The 17101-nt window shown below is 38.6% G+C and overlaps 1 protein-coding gene across 7 annotated transcripts in view; it reads right to left on the reverse strand.

Annotated features, from left to right (window-relative positions):
* Positions 1-17101, reverse strand: part of ATP2C1 (ATPase secretory pathway Ca2+ transporting 1) — a 117679-nt gene that overhangs the window by 11415 nt on the left and 89163 nt on the right. For all 7 annotated transcript variants that reach the window (XM_082392649.1, XM_082392648.1, XM_082392652.1 and 4 more), the window contains 4 exons: positions 15675-15779; positions 10566-10722; positions 7331-7501; positions 6136-6233 (listed from right to left, as the gene is read on the reverse strand). In XM_082392649.1, the coding sequence (XP_082248775.1) occupies positions 6136-6233; positions 7331-7501; positions 10566-10722; positions 15675-15779 (531 nt within the window). The remainder of the gene's footprint in view (positions 1-6135; positions 6234-7330; positions 7502-10565; positions 10723-15674; positions 15780-17101) is intronic.

The raw sequence follows: 17101 nt of genomic DNA on the forward strand, positions 1-17101 counted from the left end.
AAGTCTTTTACTGTCCACCAAGCCCCACATGAAGTGCATGCTCCCCGGTTAGTCTTCTCTCCCCGCTGCACTACACTGGCCGCCTCACAGTTCCTGAAACATGCCAAGCACACTTCCCTTGAGGCCTCTGCCCTTGTGTTCCCTCGGATATTACACAGCCTGCCCCTTTCATCACACAGGACCTTCTCAGTGATGCCTTTCCTAGGCATGCTGTCTAAAGATCTCATCCTCTCTCTTCCCTGCTTTTGTCAGTGCTCTCCCCTCCTGCTCCCATACTACAGTGATTGTATTGTGTGCTTATCTTAAACCAGTATATTCCCCCCTTTTTAGGTGGAGAAAGACATAAAGATGAAAAGATTATTAACAGAAGAATTTTCAGTTACCCCCAAGTTTAGTCCCAGCTCTGTGATAAAATGATATAGTTCAATTTTTAGACACTTCTGTGTTTTTTTCTAATACCTAATTTCTTCAGGCCATAATTTTGTGTCACTAAATTTCAATATTTTTACTCAACCAAAAAGAATGACCTGCTAATCCTGGTGCTTTAAGTAGAATTTTTACTCTGTGCAATGTCATACTCCACATGAGTCTTATCTTAGACTATAAGCTCCATGAGGCAGAGATTTTGGCCCTGTACCTCCAGTGCTCTATAAACACATGTAAAATGAATCAATAAATGACTGAATCTTAGGACCATCATAAAGACTATTCCCAGGTTCTCTCCCAATTTTAATAGAGGTCTAAAACAAAGAGGATTTTTTTCTTAGGTAAAAAAATTCAGTTTAACTGTACTATCACATTACTGATTACCCTTAGTTCCTCTACGTACCATGAATCACATAACTCATATGTGGAAAGCATTCTTCCTTTAAAAAGGTTCAAACTCCATTTGTAAACTCTTTAGCGTGTCTTTAAAAAGTACTAAACATACAGATGGTCAAAAGGCACATGAAAAGATGCTCAACATTGCTAATTATTAGAGAAATGCAAATCAAAACTACAACGAGGTATCATCTCACACCAGTCAGGATGGCCATCATTAGGAAGTCTACAAATAATAAATGCCAGAGAGGGTGTGGAGAGAAAGGAACCCTCCTACACTGTTGGGGGGAATGTAAATCGGTGCAGCCACTATGGAGAACAGTATGAAGATTCCTTAAAAAACTAAAAACAGAGCTACCATATGATCCTGTAATCCCACTCCTGGGCACGTATCCAGAGAAAACTGTAATTCGGAAAGATACATGTACCCTAATGTTCACTGCAGCACTATTCGTAATAGCCAAGGCATGGAAGCAACCTAAATGTCCAGTGACAAATGAATGGATAAAGAAGATGCGGTATATATATATAATGGAACATTATCAACCATAAGAAAGAATGAAATCATGCCATTTGCAGCCACATGGATGGACCTAGAGATTATCATACTAAGTGAAATCAGGCAGAGGAAGACAAATATCACATGATATTGCTTATATGTGGAATCTAAAAAACAAACAAAAAAACCCATCAAAGTGATACAAATGAACTTATATACAAAAGAACTTATATGCAAAACAGAAATAGACCCACTGACATAAAAACCAAACTTATGGTTACCAAAGGGGAAAGAGGGGGAGGGTAAATTAGGAGTTTGGGATTAACAAATACACACTACTATATATAAAATAGATAAGCAACAAGGACCTACTATATATTGATAACACAGGTAACTATACTCAATATTTTGTAATAACCTATAAGGGAAAATAATCTGAAAAAAATGATATATATAGGGACTTCCCTGGTGGTCCAGTGGTTAAGAATCCACCTTCCAATGCAGGGGACGCAGGTTTGATCCCTGGTCAGGGAACTAAGATCCCACATGCCGCAGGGCAACTAAGCCCACATGCTGCAACTACAGAGCCCACACGCTCTGGAGCCCATGCGCTGCAACTAGAGAGGAGCCCGCACACTGCAACAAAGAGCTCATGCGCCGCAACGAAAGATCCCATGGGCTGCAACTAAGACCTGACACAGCCAAAAATAAATAAATAAATTAAAAAGTGTTCACTTAAAAAAGATATACATGTATGTATAAATGAATCACTTTGCTATACACCTGAAACAAACAACATTGTAAATCTACACTTGAATTAAACAAAATTTTTTAAATAAAATAAAAAGGACTAAGCTGCATACATATTTAAAATGTACTGGTTACCTTCTAAGTGAAAATTCTACATTACTGCAGAAATTAATCCTGTAGCACACAGCACTGAGCATCTAGCAAAGACTGTGGATTTTACAGAATTTTTTACAAGAGCATCTAGCGAAGAGTGTGGATTTTACAGAATTTTTAAATAAACGGCTAATTACTAATTACAAATACTCAGGTTGTACAGAGTAAAATTTTGCCTTTGTTCCACTACAAATCATTCAAACCACTGCAAATCACTCCTTTGCAGCCAATGCAGCTTATCACTGACAATGGCAGTAAGGATAACAAACCAACTGTTGGGCTGAAAACATACCTCTTTTGTATAGTAACAAATTACTTTGGCATGCATCCAGTATACCTATTACTTGATATAGATTTCAGCATTTCAAAGCTTTGATGGCAACTCAAAAATAAAAGCAGTTTCTTTGAGACTAAGCAGATCTCAATGCAAAGCTGAAGAATCATGTAGAATATAATATTGCACGGAGTAACAATTCTCCTTAAAGCATCAGGACTAGCAGGTCAATCTTTTTGGTTGAGAAAAAATATTGAAATTTAGTGACACAAAATTATGGCCTGAAGAAATAAGGTATTAAAAAAAAAAAAAACACAGAGAGAAGTGACTAAAAACTGAACTATATCATTTTATCACAGAGCTAGGATTAAACTTGGGGGTAACTGAAATTCCTCTATTAATTATCTTCTCACCTTTACGTCTGTTTCTCTACCTAAAAGGTGGGGGAATATACTGACTTAAGATAAGCACACAATATAATCACTGTAGTATGGGAGCAGGAGGGGAGAAGACAGAATGAGGACAACAGGATGGTAAAAGGACAATGGGAAAGAAGTAGAACTCTGTCAGCAAAGAGAGAGTTCAGGGAATATTATGGAGGGAAAGGGAGAAAGGCTGTGTATTTTCAGAAGGAACCTGAAAGAGAAATTTTCTCTTCTCATGGGTCCATCTTTTCAGTGTCATATTGGTGGTCAGCACTCACGGTTCTTTTGATCAACATTAACAGAAAGTAAGTTATGAAGAGAAGAAAGTAGGTAAATATGAAAAGGAGAGGCTAATGGAAAAAAATTATTCCTGGCATTAAAATAACCTCCCAAAGGTCCCCAAATCTTCCAGAACAGATTAAAACATATCTGATGCATTGAAATAAGTATTGACAACATACCAAAAATTAAACAGCACACGAATTGGGATTTTATTATAGGGACTTGGTTAATAGGTTTGGTAAAAACAAAAATGGAGGCAGTGCTATAAAAAACAAACAAGAAAAGAGAATGTCCATTTTTATCAACAGGAAATGTAGAACACACTCAAGAAATCATAAACAAAAAACACTGAGAATTCCCAGATGGACTTTATAAATAATTAAGCAAAATTCAGTTTCCATACTACTTTCTAACTGGCTCTAGGTCAAAAGGACAGAGAAATGTTGAGGGATTTGGAATGTGTGACAGAATTATGGAAACAGGAAAGCCAAAAAACGTTTTAATGAGGAACAGAATTCATTAATATGATTTTTAATACATGTGGGAAAACCTCAGTGAGCTGGCAATTTAGAAGGAAAGTTTTGTTTTGTTCAAACACTAATAAAAGAAAAACTTTTCAAAATGATCTGAAGTAAAAGCAATAAGACCAAGATTTAAGAGTTACATCAACACAAGATAAAAATAGGAAAAAAGACAAAGTAGGGGTTGGGGGGACTAAAGGACCTAAAGGAAAGAAAAGACTTGGGTTTTCAAAAGACATGATAAACCTGAAAAAAGTGCTGGTATTTATGGAATTCCTCCTCAGAGCAGGATGACTCTAAGCAATTCAATGAGCTTTCCTCTTTGAACAGCATCAGAGCATCTGCCATAATTGATGCACAAAAACTCTTATTTGAAAATGACCAATGATGTAATTTGTCCGGGCTGATGATGCAATTTGTAACTTACTTCTTCCTTCCCTAACTGCCTTTACATTGGTTTTCAGAGTTCATTAGCATTTTTATCAGAGAGCTGGAGAGTGAACTGAAGAAAGCAAATAAAATGAAATTTCAAATCTGTCCAATGTCACTACTTGTTAGCATCTCTGGGAAAAGGTTTGGAAGAAAAGGTTGAACAAAGGTTAATGGGAAAATGTTTACTAAATGTACATTCTGTCTCAATACCCCCAGGGAACTTAATACAGGAATTATTCTTTCAGAAATAAATGTCAGGAAGAAACTATCAGGGTAGGACACACACACACACACACACACACACACACACACAGAGTCCTGTTCAAATATGGAAACACCTACCCCAATAAATCTAAAACAAATCAGACACCCACACTGCTCTCAGAGGCTCTGAAAGGGCATTTCAATGAAAAAAAAAGGACAGTCTTTTCAACAACCAGTACTGGAACAACTGAACACCCATACATAAAACAAATGAACCTTAACCCACTTCTCACACATAGACAAAAATAATTCAAAAAGGATCACAGATGTTAGGTAAAACCGAAAAAGTATGAGACTTCTATTAAAAAACAAAAACAAAAAACAAAAACAGGAAAAAATCTTTGTGACCTTGGGTTAGGCAAAGAGTCCTTAGATAACATATCAAAAGCATGATCCATAAAAGAAAAAAACGATAAACTGGACTTCACCAAAATTTAAAACTTCTGTTCTTTAAAAGACAATGTTAATAGAATAAAAAAATAAAACCACAGACTGGGAAAAAATATTTTCCAATCAAATATCTGATAAAGGACTTTTATCCATAATATATAAGTAACTTTCAAAATTCAAAAATAAAACATTTTTTAAAAATAGGCAGGGTAGACTGTTCACTAAAGAATATATATGGATGGCAAATAAGCACATGAAAAGGATACACAAAATCATTAGTTGTGAGGGAAATGCAAATTAAAACCACAATAAGATACCATGATACACCTATTAGAATGGGAATGGGGAAACTGACAATGCCATGTGCTGGTGAGGATATGAGCAATTAGACCTTTCAAACATTGCTGGTGGGAATGCAAAACAATAAAACCACCTTGTAAAACAATTTGGCACTTTCTTACAAAGTTAAACATACATAACCATATGACTCAGCAATTAATCTTAGGTATTTATCTAAGAGAAATGAATATTTATTTTCATACAAAACCTATATACAAATGTTTAGAGTAGTTGTAATCATAATCAGCAATAACTGAAAATAATCCAAATACCTTTAAACTGGTGCATAGGTAACACACACCCAATACAGTGGAATACTACTCAGCAATTAAAAATGCATTATGCTAAGTCAAAAAAGCAGATTCAAAGCCCTCATACTACATGCCTCCATTTTTAGAGCATTCTGGAAAAGGCAAAACTATAGGGACAGAAAACAAATCGACGGTTGCCAAGCAGTGGAAGCAGAGGGAGGAGCGGGCCACAACAAGAGGATGTGGGGTGGGAGGAATCTGTACCCGACTGTGTGGTGGTTACGAGGACCACACACATTTGTCAAAACTTAGGGCTGCACATTAAAAAGGAAGACGTTTACTGTTTGCAAATGATACCTCAATTTTTTTAAAAGCATTATATATGCATTCAATTAAAATAGAACACAAGGGTAAGAAGTATGAAGTGATGGTCTCTCTCCACTCTGTACTTTATAAATACAAAACACCACTGTTAATTTCCACAGTACCTTCCTCAGAGGAAACTTGGCTCTTGCTAAAGTACTGATATTCCTAACAATCACATCATAAATACTCTCAATGATAAGACCGATTTCAATGATAAGATTTCATCTCATGATTTGGACCAACGAATCTGGGGGTCATGTCCCAACTGTTTTCAAATGTTTCAAACAGCTTCATTAACACAGCAGCAGAAGTGGTCTAACACCTAGAATAAGGCCTTTCAGTCTGAAAGGCTCTGGTTTAGGCCTACCTTTGGCACCATCTGCGAAAGCTGCTGGACATCCATTGCATCTATTTCTTCTCCTGAGACTGACTGGGAGGTTTTGGAATATAATCCCAGACGACTAGCTGAAGTGAAATGGGAAAGAAAACATAATTAATCAAATTGGTTTTGCTTGATAGGCTAGTCAACATAATGCTCACTTAATATGATTTGTTATCAACTCACTTTCTCTTTAAGTATAAAATGTCTTTGTATCAAGGGATCACAAGACAGACTACGATAAGACAAACAGAACTGAATTAGTAAAAAGTGTGGGGTTTTCTGTTTGACTTCTTGATTTTTGTTTAAATTTAAGAATAAAGAGTTTTCACAATTTAACCCACCACACCTAAGAACTGGAACAAGGCCAAGCAGGTTCTGCTTGGGAGCTCAATTTTAATGAAGATCAGAGTGCATTTTAAATAAAGTAAACAAAGCCAGGCAAAATGGTGGCTCATCTGTGGTATCATGTAGTTGTATGTAAATGAAAATAAATGTTGAGAAGTTTCTCTAGAAACAATCTTCCCAACAATATTATGTTTCCAGTGACATATTTTTCTTAGATCACATAAAGTGTGAAATTCCTGTCTCAGTCTCTTTCCATATTAATAAGATAAGAATTAATGAACTTTAACAAATTTTAAATTTATAAGTATGAATTATAGTTTACAGGTTCTGGGAGATTAACTTCCATGTCCATTTTATTTCCTTATACTTGTTAAGTAATCTTAAACAGCATTCAAACAACATAGGCATATATGTATTAGACAACAGAAATACAGACACAAGTTATTTTCTTTCAAATTAGGTACAAAGACAGCTTTTAAAAAATTATACTCAAGTTGAAAGAAAAAACTAAATTTCATATTTTCTTTCACATTCATGATCTAGTGCTTTTATCTGTCAGCATAGTGGACTATGAGGTTAAAAATAATCAACTATTCTTTTGTAAATAAAATGTGATTTCACAAGCTTTAGTTATTTTCGACTAATAGTATTATTTTTTTTAACTAAAATAAAATTTTGCCCACAATTTTATAGAGTATGAGCAAACAAAAGCATCAATTTTAACCATATAACTCAGTATTATGTAAACACACTTCATGTCAAATGATTCACAGAACTATGCACTGCAGTAATTTAAGAAAAACTATGGAAAACAAAGGAAGCAGCCTAGTTATACCGATTGCAATTGCAGTCTCCTGTGAGTCTCCAGTAATCATTTTTATTGACACTCCCGAGGCAATGAGTGTTGTAACTGCTTCTTTCACACCAGTTCTAGGAGGATCAATGATTCCCACCAGGCCAAGGAACGTCAGTTGTCCCAATTCAGGACCAGAAGCCAAAGCAAGAACTTGGGAAATAATAATAAAATCCGAAAAAGAAAATGTGAATCACAAAACCATTAGAATTTACTTTACGAAAGCTGGAGACCATAACACTTCTCAGGTAAATGACTTAAGACTACAATGTCATTGTGGTAATTACAGAAACTCTAAATATCAAAATTACTACATGCAAAGATATTCTAGTTTAATGGTTCTCAATATGGGGTTGCTTTAACTTATTAAAAATTAAAAAGAATACGACTAAAGAACTGTTAAGCAGAGAAGGCAAGCGAGGAGCAAATGAGAAATGTTTTCACATAGCAAACACATGCAGCTCCTTTCAGCAGAAACTACTGACTCTTAAGAAAAATACAATTAATTATTTGGAAAACTATAGGTTTGCTGAGCTTTTTTTTTAATTTTTTAAAAAATAGATTTGTTTTATTTATTTATTTATTTTTTGGCCGCGTTGGGTCTTCCGTGGCTGTGCACGGGCTTAGTTGCCGAGGGCTTCTCACTGCGGTGGCTTCTCTTGTTGCGGAGCACAGGCTCCAGGCGCACGGGCTTCAGTAGTTGTGGCGCACGGGCTTAGGTACTCCGCGGCATGTGGGATCTCCCCGGACCAGGGCTCGAACCTGTGTCCCCTGCATTGGCAGGCAGATTCTTAACCACTGCGCCACCAGGGAAGCCCCAGTTTGTTGAGCTTTGAAGTCAATTTTAAACAGACACCTTTGAAGGTGGCTTCTCCTAATGTATTTTCATCTTTCCATCTTATAGGCCTCCAGAACAATTCAATAGCTTGAAGAGAAGGCTATGTTAATTATATACAACATGTAATAATTTTGTACCCAAGAAACCCTGGGAGGTAAAGTTAATTTGTAAAGTGATTGTAAAACCACTAATACCAACAATAGTTTATATTCTTTCACTCTTTCTGTAACATTAATAGGATTTTCTTATTTGTTACTTTGATTCTCTTAAAACTATATAAATAATACCACCATACCATCATTTATAGTTAGTTTCCTGTCATCCTTGGGAACTTAAGATATAGCACAAAGCACCATTCATTTCCAAATACCATTTAGCTTTTTCTCAGAATTCTGGAACCTCTGGTAGCTACCTTATGAGCCAGAGGGATGTGTCTCCATCCGGGAAATTATAAGACTGAACAAGTTACCAAAGAAAACACACCAAAAAAAGCACACAAACTAAACATATGTATCTCACAGGGAAACTGAAAAGTCCCAGAGAGATCACGGGAAGTATCCATTCTTATTCAAACAGAAGGTATGAAGGATGAGATACATTTGGAAAACCATGGTTAGAGGCAAATGGCTTCTATTTGTCCAATGTATGAGTCACACCTAACTATTTACGTAGATGTGAGCCCCAAACGCTTTCACTCTGGAGAGAATGAGCCACTTGACAGTCCCTGGTGTTGGAACAGAGGCAGATGGCAACAGAAGGGGGGAACTGAGTATCAATCTGTGTGTCAGCAAATCCTAAGAAAGGGACACCAACCAGCTCCTGGCACTCTCAGTGAAGGGGTGGTATTAGCCCAGACGGCAGTATCCTGTATTTATTTGTTTGCTTCTTTAGCACAAATGAAGATCTACTGTTACTGTTTGGGACAAAGGTATGTAGACCTTTTCTGTGTGGAGGGTCCCCAACTTCCTCCTTTATATTTAAAACATAAAAACGAAACGTACTCCCAATTTTAAAATTAACATGTATTTTAAGAAACTTGAGTTTTATAAAGTATAAAATAAGTTCATATCAAGTTAAACTTAAAATCTTTATTCATTTATTCTTTACTCTTCATTATGGTAACTTGAGCGGGAGGAGGAAAATGGAGCATAGGAAGAGAAGAGGAAAAGATGTGAAGCAAGGGACAAATGCCCAGAACGTTTCCCAAAGCCCTGTGAAACAAAGATGTTCTCCTCCACCAAGTCTTGTCTATTTCACAATGTTACCACACCAAACCACACATACACAAAGCTCCACAATCTTTCAGATGAAGAGAATTAGTCAAAAAAAAAAAAAAAAAATGTGTGAAACCTCTGTTACAAAAATTAAGGAAAACAGGGAGCACATACCAGACCTTTAAGACTCTCTAAATGCAAGCCAACTTTGAAACCCTTTTGCTGTGAGCTGCTAAGAATAACAAAACACTGCCCTCAAATGAAGCCACAAGACAACCTTTCTAAACCTATCTTATTATAAGAGCAGAAGTCCTGTAAATCTATCCAAAAGTTCTATCCCACAGAAAGCCCTTGCTTAAGTGAGCCATGAATAAGAAGAATACTTTTTATATACTTGTTTCCTGCTCCCAGGAACTGTGGTGCTTGACTTCCATTTTGTAAATAACAATAAAATTAAGGAAGCCAACTCTTCCAATTTCCTTGAGAAAGACTACATAAGTGCACGGGTGGGTGTGTGTGTGTGTGTATTCCCCACAAGCCAGAAGGTAAAAACCAGGTACGGCCCCAAGCCCTGCTCTTCAACCCTATGTACACACGACGTCCCTAGAAGAAGCGGCCGATGTGTGTTTGCACAGCAGGCCCCCTTTCCCTGTCACCGTCCAGTCAGCAGCATTTCACAAGGCAGAGTCTGGGCACCTCTTTCCTCGCTGGTGATCGGCAAGGGAAGGAGTCAGCAGATGAGGAACAAGTAAGTAACCACCTCGGTTTAAAGAGTTAGAGGCCTAAGTCTTTTAATATTTAGGAAAGTATTTTAGATTAACAAACAAGACCCAGTGATAACATAAGGAAGGAGTAACATCACCTTACTTCTATCTATCACCCTTCCCACAAGATAAACGTATCTAAAATAAAATTTCTATCACCTGCTCAGAGACCACTGCAGGTCTGTAAGAACTAGAGATTTCATATTTTGCTACATTCCCAACTTTTTATGTTTTGGGAACATAGAAACAATTAGCCAACTAAAACCTAACACTTCAGAAATGGCAGGCTTCTACGAACCCTGGAATAGAGCTGTGCAGCTCAGATGTGAAGCATGAATTCATCTGCAATTAAAAGAAGGCATTACCTCTCCACCTAGGGGACTGTGCTGAAATGGCCTTACCTCTGAGCCCTGCAGAGCCCATCTGGGCCTTCTCTTGTTGGTACAGATCTCTCTGCTGCTGGGTGAGTGTCAAGGTCTGCCCTTTGCTGTGATATGTAGTACAATACTTAATCACCTGTTCATAAGCACCCTTCATAAAACAAATCTCTGGTCTGTCCTAAGAAGAAAAAACACAGCAAATAAATTCAAGTTAATTTCAATTTGTATATATCTGCCATTGGAATCAAAAACAAGTGGCATGCATTCCCATAATCCCCAGGGAAGTTACTCAAGCCTAAGGCTTTGAACAGCACTTGAACTCTGAAGATTAAAAGCTCACATGGGAGTTTTCTGCATCCTCTTTAGAACACAGCATCTACTCCACACCCTCAGCCCCACACTGAAGGCAAGGCTACACTCAGCTCCGCACTAGGCACTCTGAGCTCACGATTTAACAGGAAAGGGAAAAAGATCTAACGTCAGCCCACAAGCAATGGTTCAGGCTTTCTACTACTGCTATTATATGTATACATGTGACCCCATTTAATTCTCACAACCACCTTGCAATTATGGGTATTATCAGACTTTTTATTTTTTATTTTTTACCCTAATAAAGTAATAAACAAAAACTTACAATGAAAACCCACAGTCCCCTGCCCAAACCTCCTCACCTCCAGTCCTACTCCACAGAGGCAAACCAATTTTATTTTATTTTTTTATAAATTTATTTATTTATTTTATTTATTTTTTGGCTGGGTTGGGTCTTCGTTGCTGCGCATGGGCTTTCTCTAGTTGCAGCAAGCAGGGGCTACTCTTCGTTGCGGTGCACGGGCTTCTCATTGTGGTGGCTTCTCTTGTTGCGGAGCACGGGCTCTAGGCACGTGGGCTTCAGTAGTTGTGGCACACGGGCTCAGTAGTTGTGGCACATGGGCTTAGCTGCTCCGCGGCATGTGGGATCTTCCTGGACCAGGGGTCTTGAACCCATGTCCCTTGCATTGGCAGGCGGATTCTTAACCACTGTGCCACCACAGAAGTCCGAGGCAAACCACTTTTAACTCTCTTGGTTGTTGTTTTCTTTGGTATTTATCTTCATGTTTTTAATTTTTTTATATATATTATTTATTTATTTCTGGCTGCATTGGGTCTTTGTTGCTGCACGCAGGCTCAGTAGTTGTGGTGCACGGGCTTAGTTGCTCCACGGCATGTGGGATCTTCCCGGACCAGGGCTTGAATCCGTGTCCCCTGCACTGGCAGGCAGATTCTTAACCACTGCATCACCAGGGAAGCCCTTAATTATGTTTTTATTGCTACTTGTTCATGTACCAATTTTATACTCTGTCTACTGTGACAGGTGATCGTCTGGCCACCCCCACTATCTATTCCTTCTCCTCACTGTTATAATACATGCAGAGCAAAACTCACCGGTATTCTGCTCACTTTCTAACTCCTCACTGCTGAGCCAAGTGGCCACCAGAGCAGTTCACAAACATCCCAGCTCTCCTTGGAGGCACACGGTAGAAATGTATTTCCCTGCACCTCTTACCACTTTGAAGTCAGATGTGATTTGCTTTGGCCAATAAACATGAGCAGTACTTGTGTTACTTCTAAATGGCAATTTAGGAACCAGTGCATAACGTGGTCCTCCTCTGCCTTGGTACGACAGTGTGAGCTCACATTGAGAGGAGTGTCCATCTCTGTGGTCCCCAAGTGATGAGCAGTAACCAGATGTTACGGGGAAATAGGCAGCAGAAAGGTATGATGTTGTTTCCATGGCCTACAGAAGCCCAATATATTTCTTCCTGTTCAAGTTTTATCTTTCATAAAGTTAATAACTATCTTTTTTTATTTGCTTAGTTTTCTTTACATCTATTACTCATTATTCCCAAGCTCCTCTATGTCATATAAAGCCCTTCTCAATGTATTTTTCACATGATCCAATAAGCAGGTAAGCCATTACTCCCGTATTAGGACTGAGACCTCCCTCCTCGGGCTGTGCTCTCCTTTCCTTTTCTAGTGTGAGCTGGCTCATCTCCAGGCTTGCTGCATGACTGGCATCCAGGAGCTTCCCTTCACCCCTCTGCTGGTTAGAACTCACGAGGTTCTAAGTCTCCCTGTTCCTTGATTTATACTCTTACCTTGGAATAACACATCCATCAGTATCTAAGAAAAGCTGTGTGGGCTATACACTTTGAGGCTTGTGTGGAAACATTTTTATTTTACCCCCACATATGTAAGCTCAGCTGGGAAGAGATCTCCTCTCAGTTGAAGGCTTTCCTCTATCATCTTCCAGCCTCCAGTGTGCAGTGCCGCATTTGGAAAGTCCTAAACTTTGGTGTAGGACCTCCCCCCTCCTTGCCCTTCCTCCCACCCCACAATCTCTGGAAGCTTTTAGAGTGCTAAGTGCCCTCAAATTACTTGATCGTGGGCCTTGGTGTGTTTATTCTCTCACCCCCACCCCTCTTTAACATACATATTGTGCTGAGCAGCTGGCGGGCAATTTTATCCTAGAAACTGAAGTTCTTCCTCTAGAAAATTTCCTGATGTTATTTGCTAAAATCTTCCCATTTTCTGTCACCATTATTAGGTGGATATTGGATCTCCTACATCAATTTTCTGATTTTTACACCTTACCTTTTATATTGTCCACCTCTTTGACTTTTCTACTTTCTGATAGATTCTTTGACTTTATTTGAAAAACATTCTATTTAAAGTATCCTGGTGTCATTTTTTATGGTCTTTGGAAATTTTCTTCAGCATCCAGCACTATCTTTGTTTCTCTGAGACCCTTTTCTCTGTTGGCTTGGTCTGTGTCTTTCATACTGAAGGCTTTCCCCAAGTATCTCACAATCCCTGTCTGTCCACTTACATTCAAGACCAAAGCAAATAAAGGTCTAGAAACTCCATGGGCACTGCAGGGTTTATCAACTGGTGGCCCTCACAGTAGAGTGACAAGACGAAGGCCAGGAGCAGGTAAACTCTACCAATGAACGAAGAGCTAGCTTAGTTAGGACTACTCCATACTGTAGGGATCTCCCTGGGACCAGTCAGCTTCTCTAAAACTCTTGGATCTTCTGACTTGGAGAATGAGGATATGGGGATACCTACCTGCAAGCATTCTGAGAAAGTGGAGTTAGGACCTAGGACAACGGCTTGCCCTTAATCACCCTGTGTTTAGTCTTAAACCTTAATTCTGCCTTCCACTCTTGTCCCCAAGATGACATTTCTGGTCTGGCCTCAAGAAACAGAAAAGTAAGTGGGGGAGTTCTAGTGGTTCCTTATCAGAATTTTAACCTGATTTCCTCTTTTTAGCCCCATGTCTTAGGCCCCACCTTCAAAGATACCTGTCCCCCTAAGTCTTTCCCATACTTTCTCTTTTTTAGTTTACCTTTTATTCGTTGGTTGTCATTTTGGTAGGTTCCAGGGAGAGAGCAGAGATGAATGCAGATTGTCATGTTCAAATGAAAGTCCTCTAAAGACAAACTATTTGAGCCTGGGGCTGTTTTTTGTTTGTTTGTTTGTTTATGGCTGCGTTGGGTCTTTGTTGCTGCGCGCGGGCTTTCTCTAGTTGCAGCGAGCAGGGCTACTCTTCTTTGCAGTGTGCAGGCTTCTCATTGCGGTGGCTTCTCATTGCAGAGCAGGGCTCTAGGCACGCGGGCTTCAGCAGTTGCAGCGCACGGGCTTAGCTGTTCCGTGGCATGTGGGATCTTCCTGGACCAGGGCTCAAACCCCTGTCCCCTGCGTTAGCAGGTGGATTCTTAACCACTGTGCCACCAGGGAAGTCCCGTGGGGCTGTTTTTAAATTGGTACATTTTTCATATCTGTGCCAGGCTGACCTCTTCTAAATCCTGAGTCAGGTCAGCGGGTTTGGGTTTTGTTAGTTACATCGGTTGATTTTGTCTTCTAAGAGAAACTCTTCAAGTCAGCAAATGGAAAGAATAATCACGCCCTTTCTATACTTATATCCCGCCACTCCCTACCTCTACCCCCAACTGAAAAGAGTCAATGTACAACTATGGTGAGGTTAGATTCAAAACTGCTGAAGTCAAATCTTCAAACTTACATGAGCCACATTATCTTGAAGTAGTGTGTGACCATATATAAAATGTAAAGAAATACACCTTCCAAATAAACTCATATACATATTCTTGCTATGTAACTATATAGACAAGGGACATCAGCTAAAAATTACCTAACTCTGATGCAATTTTTGAAAGCTTTACATTACAAGGTTTAAAGTAACAGGCATTTTATTTTTATAGTTTTGTTTCCAACTGTCTCCCTTCCCTGAAGTTTATAAAAGTTCCTTTAAAGACTAAACAGAAATCTTTTTTCCCCTCATCATCAGAGTTCCTGGCACAAGTTCAATGTAGAGCAATTTAAAACCAATGTTTCCTACTTATTATGGGCAAGGGGGAATCCTCTCACTAATTCTCATCTACAGAGATGTAACTGGTTTCTAATGTTTGCTCACAGGTAAAAACACATAACCGTTTATTAATTCCTAATAAAGAAAATGTAAAAACAGCTATATATTTTTAAGGCCAAAGTAAGTGTAAGCATCAAGCTGGTAATAGCAACTATGAGTGATATGATTATATACTGTAGATAACTATTGTACATAACTCTTACTGCACTGTGTAAAAATTCTAAAGCACCCAGAGATAAGGTAGTAGCTTGAAATATCAGTGCATTTCGTTTGCCAGTTTGTTAGCTGGATCAACTAACATGAATTATACACATTTGGTAACCACGTTTCCACAAAATAATGTAGTTTTTGTTCAGTCTGAAGACAAGACATTCTTCAGTGGAAAAACACAGACAACAGACAGCAGAAACCTGTCATCAAGAACAAAAAAGATGTCGAAAGACTGATGTCACAAGCTCCAGGAGACTGAGAGCAGGCTCCAGCTCATTTGAGTTGTTTGCTCACGCAGCAAAACTGACATGTCTATGCATAAATTCAAAGAGAACATGAAAACAACCAGGGATGAGTGTACTATGAATCACACACACTTCAGAGCTGGTCTGTGTTATGCTCACTGACTGCTTAAATCTAAAGGTGAATAATAAATGAAAAACAGTAATCTAGTTAAACAATACAGAGTAAGTTTTCTATAAATGGAAGGATACCTGCTGTGTTCGGTGCACACACTTAACAGCCATCCACTTCTGCTCAGAGCTAAAAGGGTATTCAGCTTTTCTGATATAATCCTGTTGAAGTCCATCAAGACCCATCTATATGGCACAAAAGGAAAGTTAATTCTCACCAACACGTGACTACTTTTTCCTTTAACAAAGAAACAAGGGTCACAACTTGTAGGGAGGGTGGCTAGAGATACCTGGATTATTTTTCAAACAGCTGTGCTTCATCTATACCTACCGTATTTCTCTGAACAGCAGCACACATGTTCAACATGAAAGCCTAGGTGTTTGATAAAGTCTAGGGCATGCTATTGAACTACATACAGAGCAAAACTTCAACACTGACTATATTAAAATCTCAACTGGCTCAAACTCTGGAACGAAGCAGGATAACAAATAAAGGTGCCCAGCCAATGCATACTTTATAATCAACAGAAGCTTCAGATTCAACTCCTCGCTTCTCAGGGATTCGAATTTACCCTGCCTGCTGCTGCCATGCTACTCCCTTTCACCCCACCCCTTGACATGCTGACTACGACCAATGCCATGTCGCTCTTCTCCTTCCTTACCCTTTGCATTTCCCACCAAATATTCAAAAATATTCTTTAAACTGTTCAAAAACCTGGCTTATTGCTTTTTACTGTCTACCGAAACGTGTTCAGACTCGCCTTCCTAGCTTTCAAAAATCCTCCAGTAACCCACCACACAGCCTACTTAACCACCCTCGGAGCCACTCAAACTGTTCATTTCATCCAGGTTAACCAACTCATAAGCCACAATCCAGTCCATGCTTTTTTATTTCTCTGTGCTTTTATTCTTGCTCTTTCCCTAGCTTATCCCCCCACCCCCATCTAAGTCCTTCCTCCCCTTCAAAGTCCAGGTCCCAAGTCCAAATGTGCACTCTTCTTACATACGGCTCGATGTTAAGACTGTCTACTACCTTGGTCTGCCTTTTATTTGTTCCAAGCACGTCATTATTAACTCCCTACCTAAATTGTGAGGTCCCCACCCATAAAGAGGTGGTTTCAAACACTTTATTTCTCAAAGAGAGAAAGTTAAATATAACACAATAAATACTTGTTAAGTTATTTAACTTTTGAATACCTTTTAAAAAGCTATACTATGCTGTTTTAGTTACAAGGCGAACAGATGATAAAGGAATGTGACTTTCTGTTAAGGAAACAAAAATAATGTATATATTATAGAAATATCAATTTTACTTTATCAAATTAAATGTTACAACAACCTACATTTCTATACTGAATCTCAATTCAAGCAACCTCATTTAGAGGCATCCTGTTTTATGTAAGTCTCGAAGTTTCCTATGACTGCTCTTAAAAGTAGTTTTATTTTTGTTATGGGAATGCCAGGTTGGACTTTTAGGTTTCTCATTTAATCAACTGTAGGACTTAGAA

Source organism: Balaenoptera borealis (assembly GCF_965194805.1).
Source record: "Balaenoptera borealis genome assembly, chromosome: 5".
In the NCBI taxonomy this organism is placed as follows: domain Eukaryota; kingdom Metazoa; phylum Chordata; class Mammalia; order Artiodactyla; family Balaenopteridae; genus Balaenoptera; species Balaenoptera borealis.